Source organism: Myotis yumanensis, unplaced genomic scaffold (genome assembly GCF_028538775.1).
Source record: "Myotis yumanensis isolate MYYU_CA2020_CCGP unplaced genomic scaffold, mMyoYum1.0.hap1 SCAF_4, whole genome shotgun sequence".
NCBI classification, from domain to species: Eukaryota; Metazoa; Chordata; class Mammalia; order Chiroptera; family Vespertilionidae; genus Myotis; species Myotis yumanensis.
In genome coordinates, this window is record NW_027223755.1 from 67,857,153 (window position 1) to 67,876,190 (window position 19,038).

Genomic DNA, 19,038 nt, shown 5'->3' on the forward strand with positions numbered 1-19,038 from the left:
ACTCGTCTAGCATCTAGGAGAACACCACTGTTCAAAGGCATTATTGGGTGATGGATCATCACTTAAATGTGTTTAACACTCATAAATATGTGGTTCATAAATGCAGGACATAACACTAATGGGGGTATTAGACATTTGAAGCCATTGTAATATATCAGCCCAGTCTTTGTAAAAGAAAGAGCTGGTTTTAAATCCTAGCTAAGTGATCTTGAGCAAATAAATCCCTTTGCTATTCTGGGCCTGTGTCCTCCTCAGTATGAGTATTAAGTAAGACATGTACATAAAGTGCTAGGTTCGGACCTTGAAAGATACATTATTCTGCAGATTTATTTGATTCTCAGTAGAGGGGAAAGTGAGTTTTTTGTCACTGTAGCGAGAACAATGATTATAGCATATCTTGTGTATCAGACCTAATCTGACATAGGTGTATGCTTCCAAGTTTTACACAATGTGTAGAGATTGGTCAATGATCTGATATAACAAGCATCTTCAGATCATTAGGTTGGGCTTACCATCTTTCTCTTTAGTTATCATCAATTATAGGTTTTCCTTGGATCTTTTTTCTTTCTTTCTTTTTTTGTCACAAAAAAGACAAACCAGAAACAAGGAGGCCAAAAATGTCACAAACACAGAAGATGAAGTCATCCAAAACAGGTGATACTGTTCCACAAATACAAATATCTCTGAATAAGCAAGAACAATTGTATAGAGGATGTAATATCACAAAAAGGCAACTGAAATGTCTGTGCAGAGTTGTAGGGGAACACAGATGGAGGGGTATGGGCTGATGGTATGGACCAGCCGTGGGCAAACTACGGCCCGTGGCCCGTTTAAAATGAATAAAACTAAAAAAAAAAAGACCGTACCCTTTTACGTAATGATGTTTACTTTGAATTTATATTAGTTCACACAAACACTCCATCCATGCTTTTGTTCCGGCCCTCAGGTCCAGTTTAAGAACCCATTGTGGCCCTCGAGTCAAAAAGTTTGCCTACCCCTGGTATGGACTCTCTTTGTATTTCAAACATCTGGTAGACTAGTGAAAGTTAAAATCTAAATTTGAAATTATAAGAATTATTTAGCAGCTCTTAAATGCATGACTGTGAGCTAGTTAGGGTGGGGAATGCATACATTGAGATGAGCCAGCCAGGACCTGCAATCAACAGAAAGTCTTGTAATTCAAGAAAGTCTTGTAATGAAAGCAGCATTATATTATGAATAACCTGCCATCTAACTTTGTAAGGAAAATGAAAATTTTTCATCTATTCCTAAACATGCATGAGTTGGCAGCCTTTTTGACTTTTGGTCCCGGTGTATTCCTCTGTCATGCCCAAGTCCCCAGAAAGAGGGACCTTAGCTAGCCCAGAAGCGTTCTCACATCCTCTGTTTCTTGGTTACCTACATGGTTCTTTCACAGTCACTGCAGACTCAGGCATAACAGGCAATATAATATTTCTTTCTGCTACCCAACCAGGTTCCTCTTCCTGTCTTCGTTCTCTTTGTCATTATGCTACTGTCTCCTTCTGACCCAAGTAGGTTGTCTTAGAACTATCTTGAACTCATTTCTCTACTTCATTTCCCATGATAGTAAATTGCCACATCCTGTTGACTTTAAAAAAAACAAAACAGTTTTATTGAGATAATTCACATATCATACAATTTGCCTGTTTAAGGTGTACAATTCAATCATTTTTAGGATAGCCACAGATGTGTGCAATCATCACCACAAACAATTTTAGAACATTTTCATCACCTCAAAAAGAAAGTTTCTTTCTAGCTATTATCCCTGTACTCTCTTGTCCCCCTATCACCCCCATCCCATTCTCTACCCTCTAGCCCTAAGCAACCACTACTCTACTTTGTGTCTCTAATAGAGTTGTTTATTCTGGACTTTCATATGAATAAAATCATGCAACATGTGTTTTAGTTTTGTGTATGTGATTGGCTTCTTTCAATTAACTTAATGCTTTTAAGGTTCATTCATGTCATAGCCTATGTCTTCTCCACTGAGTGCCTTATACATTCTTTGGTATTGAGGATAGTTCCCATTGGTCTGATGGCACTCAACCACACTCTGTCTTGTATTATCATTATTTGTGTACATGTCTTAACTTTCTTAGCCCAGAATCTATATATGAGGTAAATAATAAATATTTCTGAATGGGTAAATAAACATATAGTTGCATCTGTAGAAGACCAAATGAAATTTCCAATTCCTTAGCAGAGCAAATAGAGGGACCTCACCCTGGCAAAGATGGCAGCAGCCACCTCTGAGGGATTCCCTCCCGATTCAAAAAGACAGCCGCGTCCTCAGGTGCCAGCCCCTTTCCGCTCGCGCTCGAGCCTCCATACCTCTGCAGTTTACTTCCGCAGCTCCTCTGAGTCTCAGTGTGCTTTTCTCTTTCCTTCTAGTTGTAGAATTTCCACTCAGCCAGCCTTCCTGTAGTTCTGGATGCTGTCCGTTTTGTCTTTTCATTGTATTTTTGAAGTTGTTGTCCGAGGCAGCAATTTCCGGTGTTTACCTATGCCGCCATCTTGGTTTCTCCCTGTTTTTCCTTTCTTACTTTTGGATTTTGGGATGAGTGAAAGATGTGTTTGCTTGGAGTGATATAGTAGATTGGAATTTAGGAATCATGTTCATTAATTTTATAAAAGATTTATTGTGTATATACTATGCCAAACAGCCTAACAGAAATTGTAAATAAAGTGGTTGAATAAGACAGTCCTTATCTTTGCTGTCATGGAGTAGATAGTCCAGTGATAAGACAGGCTTCAAACAAGCCATCACAGGCCAGGAGACCAGTTAAGAGGCTTTTGCAATGCTCCAGGTCAGAGATGATATTAGCCTGGTCTGGGGACTATACAGGCACTGAGGAGAGAGAAAATTAGATGTTTTGGAGGCAAAACTGATAAAAGTTGGTAATTGATTGGATGTGAAGAATGCAGAGGCAGGGGAAACCTGGGTAACTCCCCAAATTTAGTGATTGATTGGATGTGAGAAATGAGAAAGAGGGGGGAAACATGGCTATCTCCCACTTTCTGGTTTGAGCAACAGGGGGTGGGAGTGATGATGCCATTTCCCAAGACAGGAAATACTAGCAGAAGAGCAGATGTGGGGTCAGGAGAAAGAATAAGTCTAGTTCAGGATCAGGAGCCTGAGAAAGTCAGCAAGCATGTCAAGGAGCAGGTGAGCACAGAGGTTGAGACTGCAGACACAAATGTAGGATTCGTGGACTTTTTATGTCATATTTGGATCTATGACATCACAGAAGAAAGATAGCACAGAGTCAGAATAGGATAGGGACTTGAGGAATTCCTATGCTTAATGTCCAGGTAGCAGAGAACATTGAGCAAAGGCATCTGCAAAGATGGGCCAGAGAGAAAGAAACCAAGGAGAGCCGGGTCCCAGCAGGGTTCAGGATCTGAAGGAGGGGCCAACACACAAAATGAAAATGCTATACAGTACAAGAAATATGAATTTAGAAGGCATTGGGGGCCAGGTGGAGGAGCCTCTTTCTTGAAGAGACACACCAACTTCTGGCCTGGTCCACTATTTATTTACTTGAATACACATTTGCCGTTTAGCAATGCATACAGGCATATCAAAGTAAAGTTTGGTAAACAGTAAAAGGATTATCAGGTTAGGGAATTGCCTTGAGCCACTGAGCCCACAGTAGGGCAATATTATGCTGATTTTCAGCCCTGCTGAATATTGAAGTCCATTGGCCTTCCAATGATTCTTTTTGCATTAATATGCTAACTGCTGTGGGCTTTAGCCTCCAGCACAGAACTGTGATGCCTGCTGTATCATTTTGAAAACCAAGGTGATTCCAATGTGCAGCCAGAGTTGAAACCACTGCTCTAAATTCCTTCACATCAGGCTCATTGACTGTAGGCTACTACTGAGTTTAGGTTCCAATGAATTTCAATCCAGATCTTCAAGTTAACATATTAAATGTGGAATATTAAATTAGAGCATCAATATGAATAAATTTGTCCTGATTCAGCCTTTTATGTGATATAACACTCTTAGAATCTATTGCCTTATAGGCTCCCCAGACTTCTGCTGATACAAAATTGAAAGATCATAGGTATGTAGGTTCTCTTCCTAGAGAGAACATATTTTGACATCTCATTTTGAGCCTGGAGGCAATGAGTAGTGGGTGGGTGAGATCAGAGATTAAGTATCCCTTTTCAAGGCAAGGCATTGGTCCAGGAGGGGAAGACAGGTTTATGCAAGGAGAGGTGCTCCTCAAACAGAATAGAGAGCTGCTTCCACTGGTAAAAAAAAAAAAAAAAAAAAAGGGTCAAAGGGAACTGATGGTGTGAAATTCTCAGCTTTGTCTATGTCTGTCCAAATATCCCGATTTCTACTCAAAAAATTATAAGATATTGAAGAAAGAAATTGAAGAAGATACACAGAAATGGAAGCAATTACTGTGCTCATGGACTTAACAATGTTAAAATGTCCATACTGTAAAGCCGGTTTGGCTCAGTGGTTGAACAAATGGGACTCCATCAAACTAAAAAAGTTTTTGGACAGCAAAGAAAACCATCAACAATATGAAAAGACAACTCATTGAATGGGAGAACATATTCGCCAAGGATACATCTGATAAGGGGTTACAATCCAAAATTTATAAAGAACTCATACAACTCAATACTTACAAAACAAACAATCCAATTTAAAAAAGGGCAAAGGACCTTAATAAACACTTCTCCAAAGAGAACATCAGATGGCCAATAGGTATATGAAAAAATACTCAACATTACTAATCATCAGGAAAATGCTAATTAAAACCACAATGAGATATCACCTCATACCTGTCAGAATGGCTGTCATCAATAAATCAGTAAACAACAAGTGTTGAGGATGTGGAGAAAAGGGAACCCTTGTGCATTTTTGGTGGGAATTCAGATTTGGTGCAGCCACTGTGGGAAACAGTATAGAGTTTCCTCAAAAAATTGAAAATGGAACAGCCTATGACCCAGCAATTCCTCTTATGGGAATATATCTAAAGAAATCCAAAACACTAATTTGAAAAAATATACACAGCCCTATGTTCATTGCAGTGTTATTTACAATAGCCAAGCTATGGAAGCTTCCCAAGTGCCCCTCAATAGCTGAGTAGATAAAAAATTGGTAGTACATTTACACAATGGAATATTACTCGGCCATGAAAAGAACAAAATCTTACCATTTTCAACAGTATAGACGTACCTAAAGGGTAGTATGCTAAATGAAATGTCAGTCAGAGAAAAACAAATACTATATGATTTCACTTATATGTGGAATATAAAGAACAATATAAAGGAACAAGCAAAAGAAAAACACTCATAGATACAGAGAACAGACAGTTGTCGTGGGCAGGGGGGTGATTGGGGGACTGAGTGAAAAGATGAAGGGATTAAGAAGTACAAATTGGTAGTTATAAAATAGCTATGGGGATATAAAGTACAGCATAGGGAATATAGTTAATAGTATTGTAATAACTATGTATAGTGCCAGGTGGGTACTGGAAATATCAGGGAGAACACTTTGTAAAGTATATGATTGTCTAACCACTATCTATGTACCTGAAACTAATACAAAGCAATATTGAATGTAAATTTTAATAAAAAAATTTTTAAAAAGAAGTTTATCAAAGTTTAAGTCTAAAAAAAAGAACAAAACAAAAAACAAATCCCATCCCAAGTCTCAGCATCCCACTCCTTTCCAGATAGTGCCCTTACCTTAGCATTAGACCTGGTGGGGTTGTATGTTTAACTGACATTGCAACTCTGGGCCTAATTTCAACTATTTTAACTTGAAGCTAGATAAAGGGCTTCTTTAAGGTGACAAAAGAGATTTCCTTACTGTCCATTTATACCTTGAGATGAGAGTTTAAAGCCTTAAATTAATCTTTTTCTTTTTGGCTCTCTCCATGGCAGTCAGAAGATACCATAATAATCCACAATCCTCATAATCACCATTATCAACATAATCACTAAATCTTACAGTCCATCTTCTAAAATGCCTTGCTTTCTACCTATAACCCATCCTATGCCACCAGTGGTGAGAGTTTGAGTAAGCACTGTTCCAGCAGGGTGGATATTCATGTGCTCTTTAGATATGTGAGCTGCCCAATCCCACAGTCACATTTTGGGCATCTATTTCCGGGGACAATCCCTGATAAAATTATTGTATCAGGTTCCAACAGAAAACAGTTCACAGAATCCATGAGAATTTAACGAAGGGGCTGTTTCTGCTGATAGGATAAAGGGAAACAATAAGGAATTGTTATACACCTAGGGACTAGCAATAATGAGAAATCAGTACCACTACTTAGAACTGAATGGGGCAAGAGGAAAAAGTTTTAGTAGAACCTGGAGAAAGCTGTGAAAGAGCCAGTCAACAGCAGCTGTGGCATAGACAAGCTCAGCCCTTGCCAGAATCCCAGTACTGAGGTACAGATGGAGCAAGAGAGAAGAAATACCTCAACTTCTCTCTTTTTGCCTTTTGATCTTTTGACCATACCTCCCATTGATCAAACCCGACTGGACTCAGAGGTCAAGAGAGGCTGGTTGATGCAGTTAGTAGAGAGCAACCTCTGAGAGCATAGAAAAGGGCAAAAATTGAACTAGGTGATGGGGAACTGAGAATAGTCCAAGGTATCAATCTCCCACACACTGCTACAGGAGCAAAACAGATCTTTATGAAATCTCTGTTGATCTTGGCATTTGCTACCCATGAATTTATCTTTGGCCACTGATGGAATGCTTCCAGGATATGTAAATTTCAAAAATGTTTTATTATTCTTGGGAAATGCATCTTAGTGAGGTAGTAATAGAACCAGGAAGGGAAATGAAACTGTCCAACTCTTAGCTTGCTGTTCAGTTCTCTGCCTGAACTCCAGAACTCTCCCTCTTGCTTTTGTACAGTGATCCCGCGTCACTTGATGCTGACTAAGGGTCTTCTGACCTCTGAGCAGGCTGAGTGAGATGCTAATTATAGGGAAGTACTCAGTAAACCCCCACCCTCTCAAGGCATAGGAAATGGGGTAGAGTGGTAATTTTAGAGAAAACACTAGAGACATGAACGTGCAGTTGGCAGGTCTGAGCTCCATTTTGGGGTAAACTTCATTGCTTTTCTGTGACTCATAAACGATGTGACAAATGATAACCACACTCAGAGTGCTGTCTCTGCATTCTTGGATAAAATAATGTTTGACACCACACAACACTTTCCCTGAGGCTTAGCTTTGAGCCTCCTCTTTGTATGTGTTTTATTTAAATCCCAACACAAGAATGGCTGTATAAACTTTTTCTTCAAGGATGGCAAAGACTGCCAATTGTCTTCCACGGTCTGTTCTTTCCTCCTTTTAGTGATAGAAATCCCCCCTATAGAAATTTAGACACAAATCTAGTTTTCCTTAGAGCTAGCTATGGCCATATGATTTCCTTACCATTGGAAAATGAACAAAGAAAGACATGTGCAACACATCTGCATCACTTGTTTAAAAGAAAACACTTGCCCTCCTCTTTCTCTCTTTCCCTTTCATGGGGCCAGGTTGCAGATGTGGGGGTGGGAGCCAGTGTTGAGCATGTGGACAAGAACTACCCCCTTGGGGGATGGATGATGTCATCGAAGAGTCACCTGCCCACCTTGGATACTCCATTTGCCTCTGGACGATTGTGTGAAAAAAACAAACTCTGTCTTGCTGGAGTCACTGCTTTTTCTTGGATCCCTTTATTACAACAGTTTAGCCTAAACCTTAACTATTTCATCAGGGCTCATTTGGAAGTTACATGCCAAATGAACGTTTTTGTGCAAATTTGTCTGAGGTTCTCCTATAATTCCTAACTTCCCAGGTGACTAAACAACATATTTTGTTGAAAATTTGGGTTTTTAATGGACTCTTATGTAATTAAATGGAGAGCTGAGTACTCATTTTACTATGTTTTTAGCATCATATCTAGAATGGTCTTCTCCATGTGTTTTTCTTCCTCTCCTTTTTTTTAATAACTGTTTTTTCCATACTCATGGTTCCCACATCAGATTGTGTGCAAGATACTATAGAGAGGAAAACCAGACTTGATCCTCCTCTTCTCTAATGTGTGTTCTCAATTATCAAATGTGAACTGCCAAAGTCGACAGTATGCTTTCTACTTTAGGAAAGAGGGTTGATTTACACACAATTGATCTTCATTTAAAACACATTAACTTAGTGAAAGTGACTAAAATATTATATGCAATATGACAGAGTAGCAGACATAAAATCTTTGGAACTAATCATTTGAATTCCATTATTCATTCCACAAACATTTATTGAACATAATATGCTGGGAGGATGCTGTGCTCAGTGCTTCATTAACACTAATGCCATGGTTTCTGGGACAAATACCTTTACTATATAGAAGAAAGGAAAGCAATCCTATATAATAAAGAGGTAATATGCAAATTGACCGTCATGCCCTTGCACAAGATGGTAGCCCCCATGTGGTCATAAGATGGCCACCACAGGATGGCCAGCAGGGGAGGGCAGTTATGGGCAATCAGGACAGCAGGGGAGGGCAGTTAGGGGCGACCTAGCCAGCAGGGGAGGGCAGTTGGAGGTGAAATAAGGCTGGCAGGGGAGGGCAGTTGGGGGTGATCGGGCTGGCAAGGGAGGGCAGTTGGGAGTGATTGGGCTGGCAGGCAGAAGCAGTTAGGGGCAATCAGGCAGGCAGGCAGGTGAGCAGTTGGGAGCCAGCAGTCCTGGATTGTGATAGGGGTCCAAGATTGGAGAGGATGCAGGCCGGGCTGAGGGACACCCCCCCGCCCCCCGCCCCCAGTACACAAATTTCATGCACTGGGCCTTTAGTTATATATAAGACTGTAAGTGATGGGGTGGAGATTTCTGTAAATAACACCTCATGAGAGTTCCTGACCTACCCTTCCTCAGCTTATCACTAAAATACCCAATCAGCTTAGAACTCCCAACTATCCACTCCCTGGGTCAGAAACAGGAGTATTGTTCTGACACGAGTCCCCTGGTTTACAAGTGTGGCTTTTGGGCGCAGCCATAGTGCTATTGCTTCCCAATTATCTTCTTTCTTCCCCCTCTTTTATTACACCCAATAAATAATTACAACTCTGAGATAGTTGAGGAGGTAGCCAGGGAGTGACATGTTGCATCTAAGGTGGTATTATTCCCTAAAATAAATTATTTTAAGTGGGGATGGAAATAAGAGGCAGCAAAGCCTTTGGGCATTAGAGTTTCCTTATATTCCATCTATCCGTTGTCAGGTGCTGGTGGTAGTGGAGACATCATTTCAACCTCATGGAATACAGCCCTGTATTAGACACACTCTCACCATCCACAGGTGTGCAGGACTCTTGATTTCACTCTCTATCTACTTGATCAAATGTCTTTGTCAGTACTCAGCCTGGTTACTGTCCTTGTCCAGGTCCCAATACTGAATAGATTTTTCCTTTTGTGCAGCTATATTGTGGTGAGGAAACACTTGATAAATTCTGCAAGAACGACAGAGAAAAACGACTTAAAATGAAAAGAGAGAGAAAGAGCATAATAGATAATGAAGACAAATGACAGAGATTCAAACTAAGAATTATGGCTATTTCTGATGAAGGAACTAGAACAATTGAAACAGAAGAAGCAATAATTTAAAACATAAGCCTAAAGAACTCTCTTAGACTGGAAAAAAAACCCTCATTACCAATCTCAAAAGAAAATGATGTTCTAATAAAAGTAAATCCATGAAAGAGGCTTTTAAAAAGACATACCCTAGCAGTAATTTTTGAATTGTGAGGAAAAGAAAAAAAATGATAGAAGTGTAACTGAATTTTAAACAGAGCTTTTTCTAGAGTGTGTTAGTTTGGGTGTTCCAGAAAGCAACGCTAAGATGAGATTCGATGTGGAAAGGACGTACTGGGGAGAAATGATGGTGAGAGGAAAAGGGCAGAGAGCCAGAGGACTTGGGGAGAGTTATTACCTTGTGATGGTGGTCTGGCCACTAGGTAGGAGGGAGGAGAGAGAGGAGAGCTGGGTAAGAAGTCTCAGACTGCAGTGCAGTGTTAAGAAAGTTTCTGGGCCAATGGGAAGCCTTCCGGCCAAAGTTGCCTATCAGTGGAATTCTTTCCCAGACCTTCATTAAGATCCTTGCCATGCTCAGTCATTCATTGTCTGGGAGCAGCCCAAGGATGCATGGCCTCAGTGTGAACAGGGTGGGGGACTCAGAGCAGCATCGGGGTTGTCAGTCAATTATACTCACTCCAGCAGGAGATCTGAATGATATATTTTCATGGCCACCACATACAATCAGCCAAACCTTAAACCTGAGCGCCATAAATGACAAGTATCAACTCTAAAAGTTTATTGGTATTAGTAAAGGACAGAAAAAAAAATAGTCAAGAGACAGCCTCCCTAACCAAGCTCTAGAAGAGAAGGCTACAGTTTGGAATTTCAAAAAATATATATTTAAAGGAAAATTTTCTCTCCCTGAAGGCTACTCCTATTCTCTCTTCAAATCCTACTTTAATATCAGAAAAGGTATTCCCAACATGTACATTCAACAAAGGACTCATATCTAGGAAATATATAAGCAAAAACAAACAAACAAAATACCCACAGACAACCAGTAGAAAAATGTACAAAACCCTTAAATAAGCCCTTCACAAATGAGGCAATCCAAAGACCTGATAATTATGTGAAAAGGCCCTTAGCTTCATTATAAACCAAGAAAGTGAAAATTAAAATCCCAAACATACCAAGATGTCTCAAGTTCAAAATATTGACAATATTGAATATTGGCAAATTTATGGAGCAGTGGAATTCATACACTGCTGGAAGGAGTGCAAATTGGTACTACCAATAGCTTTGCATCATCTACTTAAGTTGAAAGAACACACATATTCTATGGTTTAATAATTTAATTCCTAGATAACTATTCAGCAAAAATGTATTCCAGAATACATATATACAAGAGTATTTATAGCAGAACTCTTCTTTCTTTTGTAACTGAATCACTGTTTAAAATTTTAAATTATTACTTTTATTTTTAAATTTTTATTGAGTTTATTAGGGTGACATGGATTAATAAAATTATATAAGTTTCAGGTGTACAATTTTATAATACATCATCTGTATATTGCATTGTGTGTTCATTACCCCAAGTCAAGTCTCCTTCCATCACCATTTATCCTCCCTTTACCCTCTTCTTCTCCCCACCCCTCTTCCCTCAGATAATCACCAAACTGTTGTCATAACAGACAGTCCTCTTTCTCTCTCTCCTTTCTCTCATGTTTTGCTTGATTTCTTCACTTTTTTCACCCAGCCCTGTAACCCCTCTTCCCTGGCTCTCTCCTTGCCTCCCAGTATTTTTCCTGTGACTCCCATTGGTGAAAAGCATCCTGAAACCAGAGGCAAAGAAGTCTGGTAACTGCCTACTGAGATACATAAGAGGCAAAAGGTGAGGAATAAATGCAATAGCAGATACCCAAGTGATTGGCTCAGCATTTCAAACTCAACCTGACCAGAAGCCACATACTGATGACCCCTCTCCAAGCTTTCTTCACCCAGTAATCTTCCATTTCACAGTTGGTGGGAATTTCAACCTTGCAATTACTCAGTCTAACCTTGTAATCATCTTTGAAGTCTCTTTTTCTTTTACATCCTATATCCACTGTGCCAGGAAATCATGCTGGTTTTACCCTCAGAATCAGGACCAAAAAATAAAGATGGAAAAATAGTAGACATGCCAAAGCATAAACATAAACAACAAAGTAAATAGTGACATAAGATACTAAGGTGAAGTTTCACTTGGGTAGCATATAAAAGGCTTGAATAATTGCTTTAGCTTAGGATTTATAAAGAGCAGCACTGATCACATTTTGGGCAGGATATTTCTTTGTCATGGGTGACCTGTGCATGGGAGGATGTTTAGCAGTAACCTTGGCCTCTACCCAGTAGCAACCCCCCAAAGTTGTGACAACCAAAAATGTCTCCAAACATTGTCAAATGTCCAGGGGAGGAGGCCACCAACAGCTCTCCATTGAGAATCACCACTTTTCTGATAGGAATAGGAAGGAGGTTTTCTGAGTAACTCATTAAAAACATTTTTTTAAACTTTTTGGTCGGTGTTTTTCTGCCAACTGATCTGTCCCAGAACTATTCTTTGGTTGAGATGTTAAATGTTTTATATAATAGTATTTTCCAGTCCTTTTTAATTATTAACATAAGCACAACTCAGCCAGCATTTATTTTGTAACTTCTTTTGAGTGAAATTAATGATTTATCAGAAATATTTTCCCTTTTGGTAAGATATTTAAATTGCTTAATCATTTGGAATGATTTTATTACTATGAAGCTTTTTGTGTGGTAGCCAATTTTTATTTCTTTAATGATGTTAGAGAAATAGAGTTAAATACTAGTGTCCATGTACTCACTTTTCAATAATTTCTTATATAAAATTGAGGGGAGCCACACATCTAATATGAATTATTTTGTTTAGCACTGACTACCCCCCCCTTTTTATAAAGGTAAACAAACAAACAAACAAACCTTTACATGGGAGTCTGGAATCCTTCAAGTTTCTTTAAAAAAAAAATGTCCAGGAGGTTGTGAGGACAAAAATTAATTAGCACTGCATCTAACAATCCCATCTGACAATGGCCTAAACCCAGGGGCCCCTGATAGCCCAGTAGCTCACAATCTGGCAGCTGACTTTGGGCAGGTTTTGCAGAAAGAAAGAGAAGGTCTCTACCCAGGATCTTCTGGGAGTGATGCAGGTGGTCATAGTTATTTTTAAATATAATTGTTTTGTTTCTGAAGAAAGCAAATCAAACTTGGAATCAGGAGACTAGTCACAGGTTACAGCACAGCCATCTGTGTGAACTTGTTGTCAAGTCTCCTTTCTTGTGTGTGTGTGTGTGTGTGTGTGTGTGTGAGTGAGTGTGTGGTGTTGTTGTTAATGTGATAACTTTCGGTTCCAGGAGCCAGGAAGATTACATTTCCCTGGAGAATCACCTGGGTTTAACCTGTCTCTGACCTCAGGAGGGAGGGTTTTCTCATTGGAAGGGAGATACAGTTCAAAGAAAAAAATGAAAACCGTTTTAAGTTTTATGGCTGTAACAGACAAATTCTCTTCGATCTGAAATAACTGAAGGAGTCTAACGACAGGATGCACTCAAATAAATCTTGAGCCAACAACAGGATCTTGAACCGCCCTCTCCTTCCTCTTCCGCCACGCCTCCTGAGTACTTGCAACCATTCCCAATTCACTGCAGAGCGCGTGCAGGCTCACAGGCCGGACTCTCCCAGGAGCGTAGCTAAATAGCAAACAGATGCCCGAACGCCCTAAGCCTCCCCGACCAGGGCACCGCCTGGGAGACGAGTTCCAGCCGGCTGTTTCCCAGTGGAAAGGTTGGGCGCCGGATTGTCTTATTCTCTTTGCTTAAAAGAGGCCAGTTTTGCCCTAACTGGTTAGAGCGAAGGCCTGCGGACTGAAGGGTCCCAAGTTCCATTCCGGTCAAGGGCACGTGCCCGGGTAGCGGGCTCCATCCCCAGTAGGGGGCGTGCAGGAAGCAGCCGATCAATGATTCTCCATGAGGAAGCAGCCCATCAATGATTCTCTCTTATCATTGGCGTTTCTATCTCTCTCCCCCTCTCCCTTCCTCTCTGAAATATATATATATATATATTTAAAGGCAGGTTTTGAGAGCAGGATTCATTCCCCTTTCCCCGGGCAAGGGAGCGGAGAGCCAGACCCGGCTCCAGGACTGGCACCCCGTCCCTGGCGTTTGCGGAGCCTAGTGGCGGCTTCTCTCCCCGACCGGTCAGGAGGTAAAGCGCCCCTCCCTCTCCTTCTCCCTGTTTTTTATTCGCCCCCTCCTCCAACCCTCCTTCCAAAAAGCTCGGATGCCAGTCCTTGATTTCATCCCAACTGTATTCAGGAGGTGAATTTTGCGCCAAAGATTTGGCTCCGGAAGTTCTCACCGCACAGTTGGCCCTCGCAGAGTCATTTCAGAACGCACCCCAAAAGTCCAGGTCCTTAAGCCTCCACCCAGCCCCTGGCGTGCGAGTCCCCGGCGGTGGCCCGCAGGTGTGCGACGGGCCGCTCATCACTGCAGTCCAGGAGCCCCAGGTGCTCGGTCCCCGTTCCTTAGCCGGCACCTGAACTGCTCCGTGGCACACCCAACAAATCCCGTGAATCCAAATATTCCCGCCGGAGGTGTCTAAATCCGAGTTTGTCCCGACGGTCCTCGCCTCGCAGCGACTCTGGAAGCCTCTCGTGCGAGGTCTTGCCCGTCGGACCCGGAGGGGCGCGCGCCTCAGTGCGCCCGCTCGGCCTCTTCCCACGTCCTGGCGGGAGGGGTGTGTAGGCAGGGACCTGCATCTGAGGAGGTGGGAGGGGAAGCCGAGGTCCCAATCGCGCTCTCCTGTCTCCCAACCCCTCGGGGAGGAGGAGGGGCCGTACAAGAGTGGGGCTCCCACCCCCGAGCACCCGGCCGCGGGGTTTTGAGCCGTCGCCGCCTCGCCGCCGTCTCCGGGCTCTCACCTCATCCCCGCTAGAGGTCTTGGCGATGGGACCCCGTTCCAGCTCCGGCTTCTTCGTGAGCCGCGCGGTGGCCCTGCTGCTGGCCGCGCTGGCGGCCGCGCTCCTGTTGGCGCTGGCCGTGCTCGCCGCCCTGTACGGCCACTGCGCGCGCGTCGCGCCGTCGGAGCTTCACCGCTGCGGGGTCCCAGACGCCAGGAAGTCCAACCCCACTCTTGAGCCGGAGGTGACGGTCACCCCGGACGTGTGGCGACCCTCGGGGCCCTGGGACCAGCTGCGCCTGCCGCCCTGGCTCGTGCCGCTGCACTACGAGCTGGAGCTGTGGCCCCGGCTGCGGCCAGACGAGCTCTCCCCTCCAGCGCTGCGCTTCACGGGCCGCGTCAACATCACGGTGCGCTGCACCGAGGCCACCGCGCGGCTGCTGCTCCACAGCCTCTTCCTGCGCTGTGACCGCGCCGAGGTGAGGGGCCCTCTGTCCCCGGGAGCTGGAGACGCCACCGTGGGCCGCGTGCCGGTGGACAAGGTGTGGCTCGCGGAGGACACGCAGTACATGGTGCTGGAGCTCCGCGAGGCCCTGCAGCCCGGGAGCCTCTATGAGCTGCAGCTCAGCTTTTCGGGCCCCGTGTACCAGGACTTTAGGGAGGGACTCTTCATCAACCTCTACACGGACCAGGGTGAGCGCAGGTAAGGGCAGGACGGCCTCGGTCCTCCAGGTTTGGTCCGCGGACCAGCAATTGCTGTGATACTTGGGAGCTTGTTCAAAACGCAGACTCGTGGGCCCCACCCTCAACCTAAGAGATCAGCATGTGCGCGTTAACGAGAGATCCGCAGGTGATGGAGTAGGAGAAGCCGGGGGTGGGGGGGGGGGGGTGCTATCTCACCCTCCGCCTTGCCACCGCTCCTTTCCCGGGGGCCGCTCCGCACTCAGATCCCTCCCTGCGTTGCCTCTTTACCTCTGCGCTCTGTAACGGCTGCTCTTGCAACAAAGATTCAGATTCACGTCGGGGCTGTTTGTTCTCTTGTTGTTGTTTTTTCTTTTTACGAAGGTTCTTGAAACCTTCGGAATGCCCTTTAATTCACCCCCTCCCACCCCTGCCTAGGGCCCGCGTCTGGCTTTGCTAGAGAGCAGCCGCATCCCCCCCTACCCCACCCAGCCCTTTGAACAGCTCTGCCAAGGGTCCGAGCCTGCGCTTTTGGGATTCCTCTGCTGGAAAAAATAAATAAATAACAGCGACGACAGGCCGCCCCTCTGAGTTTGCAAGCTCACGTAGTGTACATGTGCTCTTTTTATACTCATTTGAGATAATGTTTCCCACACGGAATGTTTCCACCTCAAGAACTGACTGTTGCTACGGCCTGGGACCGCATTACTTGACCTCAGGCGAGCGAGCATGGGGGATAAATGGTTTAGGTGGAAGATACCAAAAATCTTTTTCTCTCTCTCCCCAAACCGGCGATCTCCTTCACTCACGCACTGGTGGAGCATTTGCGGTTTACACAACTGCATGTACTTTACCCTTTATTATTAGAGAAAATGTTCTCAGATGTTCTCTCTGGGAAAGAAACCCACTAGATTACCCCTAATCTCCTGCACTATTTTCAAAACTTTGGGGGTTTTAAAATAAGTTTAATAAACTGCCTTAGTGATGTGTAACGTTTGTTTTTAAGGACAGTATGCCTGGTTGTTCTCTTTCAAAAATGCACCCGTGCTTGAAAAATTGTTTTTGAAAGGTTTCACATTAGGATGATGTGTATCTGGAGTATGAGCAATGGGGACCTTTTGAATAAACTGTGCGTAGCTCAGGAGGCAAGAGTTTTCAGAGAAAAAATAGCCACACTGTGCACACACATCTCTTTCTGCTTCCTTAATGGGGAGTCTTAATGGGGCTCTGGCCCAGATGCACCGCTCCAGCAAACATGGGAAAGCAAAGTCCCCTTTTCTATTGTGCTGCCAACGGGCGGTAACTAGAAACCATAGTTTGAGAACATTAAAATTCAAACAGGCAGAAAACTCAATAAAGTTTTACAGATGTTCAGAGGCCAAGGCGGAGCTCCAGATTTGCGGCATCTTAAAGGAGCTATTGCCTCAAAGTTGTTTTCAGGGTCCCTGCTTCTGAAGCAGCGGTTCTCAACCTGTGGGTCGCGACCCCTTTGGCGGTCGAACGACCTTTTCACAGGGGTCGCCTAAGACCATCCTGCATATCAGATATTTACATTACGATTCATAACAGTAGCAACATTACAGTTATGAAGTAGCAACGAAAATAATTTTATGGTTGGGTCACAACATGAGGAACTGTATTTAAAGAGCCAGAAGGTTGAGAACCACTGTCTGAAACCACAAGGAAATGAGACCTGCAGCTGAGCTTGAAGCCAAGGTAACAAAGAACCTAAACAAAGTGATGACTTACGGTGAGGCAGATTTTGGAAACCCAATAGGCACAGTTTGAACCTGAGTCTCTCTACCTCTCTGCGTGTGCTGCCTCCTTCATGGAATACACATACTAAGTGAGAGTGTTGTGAGAATTTAATGAGAAAGGGGGAGACGGTGCAATGGTAACTACTGTCATTAATTCGGGATATTATTGTTAGGAGCACCCTCCTGTTATCTGAACGTGGAATCTGCCATATTCCTGTTACATATGAGTTTAAGAAGATTTCCATATGGGAGGAAACGGCCTACTGATTTCACATTTTCCTTAGGGTGTCTATAACTTCCATTGCAGCAGTCAGAACATGTTTACCTCTCTTCTTTGGTGATCCTTTATCACCAAAGATAATATTAGAAGGCCATGTTTTTAAATAATTTTACTCGACGCTAAGGGAAAAGAGAAAGGAAATCATTCCAGAAAATGATTTTCAAAGAGCATCACTGTCTCTCACTTCTAATGTTTAGAGGTTTCTGGGGATGCTTCCTACCTGTTCTTGGCCTTTTTCCACTTGGCAGGTTCCATCACATTCCTGCCGTATAGGAGCCACGTTCTGGAGGCCTTGGATTTGTGCTTCTGTGTCAGTATCTGGTTTCCTCCTTCCATGTGTAGGAAGTTGAGAGCAAGATCAAAATGTCGATGTCCCGCCTGGCCAGTGTGCCACAGTGGTTGAGCAGCGACCTATACACCAGGAGGTCATGGTTCAATTCCGGGTCAGGGCACATGCCTGGGTTGCAGGCTTGATCCCCAGTAGGGGGCAGCTGATCAATGATTCTCTCTCATCATTGATGTTTCTATCTCCCTCTCCCTTTCTCCCTGAAATCAATAAAAATATATTTTTAAAAATGTTAATGTCCCTTCAAAGTAGTATTTCCCAAACTTCATCCACTGGCATACTACTATTTAAGGTTATGTCATATTTACACATCTCCAGCCATATTATTTTCTTTAAAGAGTTACTTGATTTAAACAAAAATATTAAGTAGATTTATTAAAAAGCAACTCCATACCATTGACATACATGGAAAACCATTTGTAATGTATAGACTGCATTGGCACAGACTAATATAATAAAAAAAATGCTAATAAATTGTACCTATTATCATTGCCTACTGAAGGATCTGAAGGCTCTGAATCTGAGAGCTGCTCTCTCTTTGTTAAAAAGGAAAATTGGAATTAGATGTTTAAGATAAATAACACCAAACGAAGACTTTCTCTTGATTCAATCAAGATGATTCATAAAATTGGAAAAGGACAGTTATGTGTGAGTCAAATCTATATTATAGTGCATCTGAGGGCCACTGAAAATATTTCCCCATCTATACTTTGAGAGATCCTAATTGGAGTAGTGGTTCACAAACATTTAATGTGCACCAGAACCATCAGGGGAGCTTATTAAAATTCAGATTCCTGGGGCACACCCTCAAAATTTACAGGTCAGTATATTCATGTTGATAGCAATATTAAGGTGGGCAACCCAGTGTCCACTGATGAATGAATGGATAAACAAAATGTGATATATATATATATATATATATATATATATATATATATAATTCAGCCTTTAAAAGGAAGGAAATTCTGAAATATGCTATAACATGGAGGAACCTTGAGGACATTATATAAGGTACTTAGAGTAGTCAAATTCAGAAAGTAAAATTGTGATTGCTAAGGGCTGGGGAAGTGGGGAGTTGTTTTATGAGGGACATTTTGGTTTCCAGTTTTGGGCTATTATAAATAAAGAGTCTATGAGCAATTGTGTATAGGTTTTTGTGTGGTTGTGAGTTTTTGTTTTTCTGGATAAAGGCCCAGGAGTGCAATTGCTGGGTCATATGGTAGTTGCATGTTTCATTTTTAAGAAACTGCCGAACTGTTTCCCAAAGTGTCTGTACCACTTTACATTCCCACCAGCAATGTATGAATGATAGTTTCTTTGCTTCTTGGCCACCATTAGGTATTCTCACTTTGTGGGTTGTTGTTTTTTTATTTTATTTTTTATTTTAGCTGTCCTGATAAGTGTATAGTGATATCTCATTGTAATTTTAATTTGCATTTATCTAATGGGTAATGACAT

General features: G+C 42.6%; 1 protein-coding gene across 1 annotated transcript in view; it reads left to right on the plus strand.

Moving 5' to 3' along the window:
- The first annotated feature begins 14,532 nt into the window (after nt 1-14,532).
- LVRN (laeverin) overlaps nt 14,533-19,038 on the plus strand; it is a 62,151-nt gene continuing 57,645 nt past the window's right edge. The window contains exon 1 of the mRNA XM_070412501.1: nt 14,533-15,219. Coding sequence (XP_070268602.1) covers nt 14,564-15,219 — 656 coding nt within the window. The 5' untranslated portion in view covers nt 14,533-14,563. The remainder of the gene's footprint in view (nt 15,220-19,038) is intronic.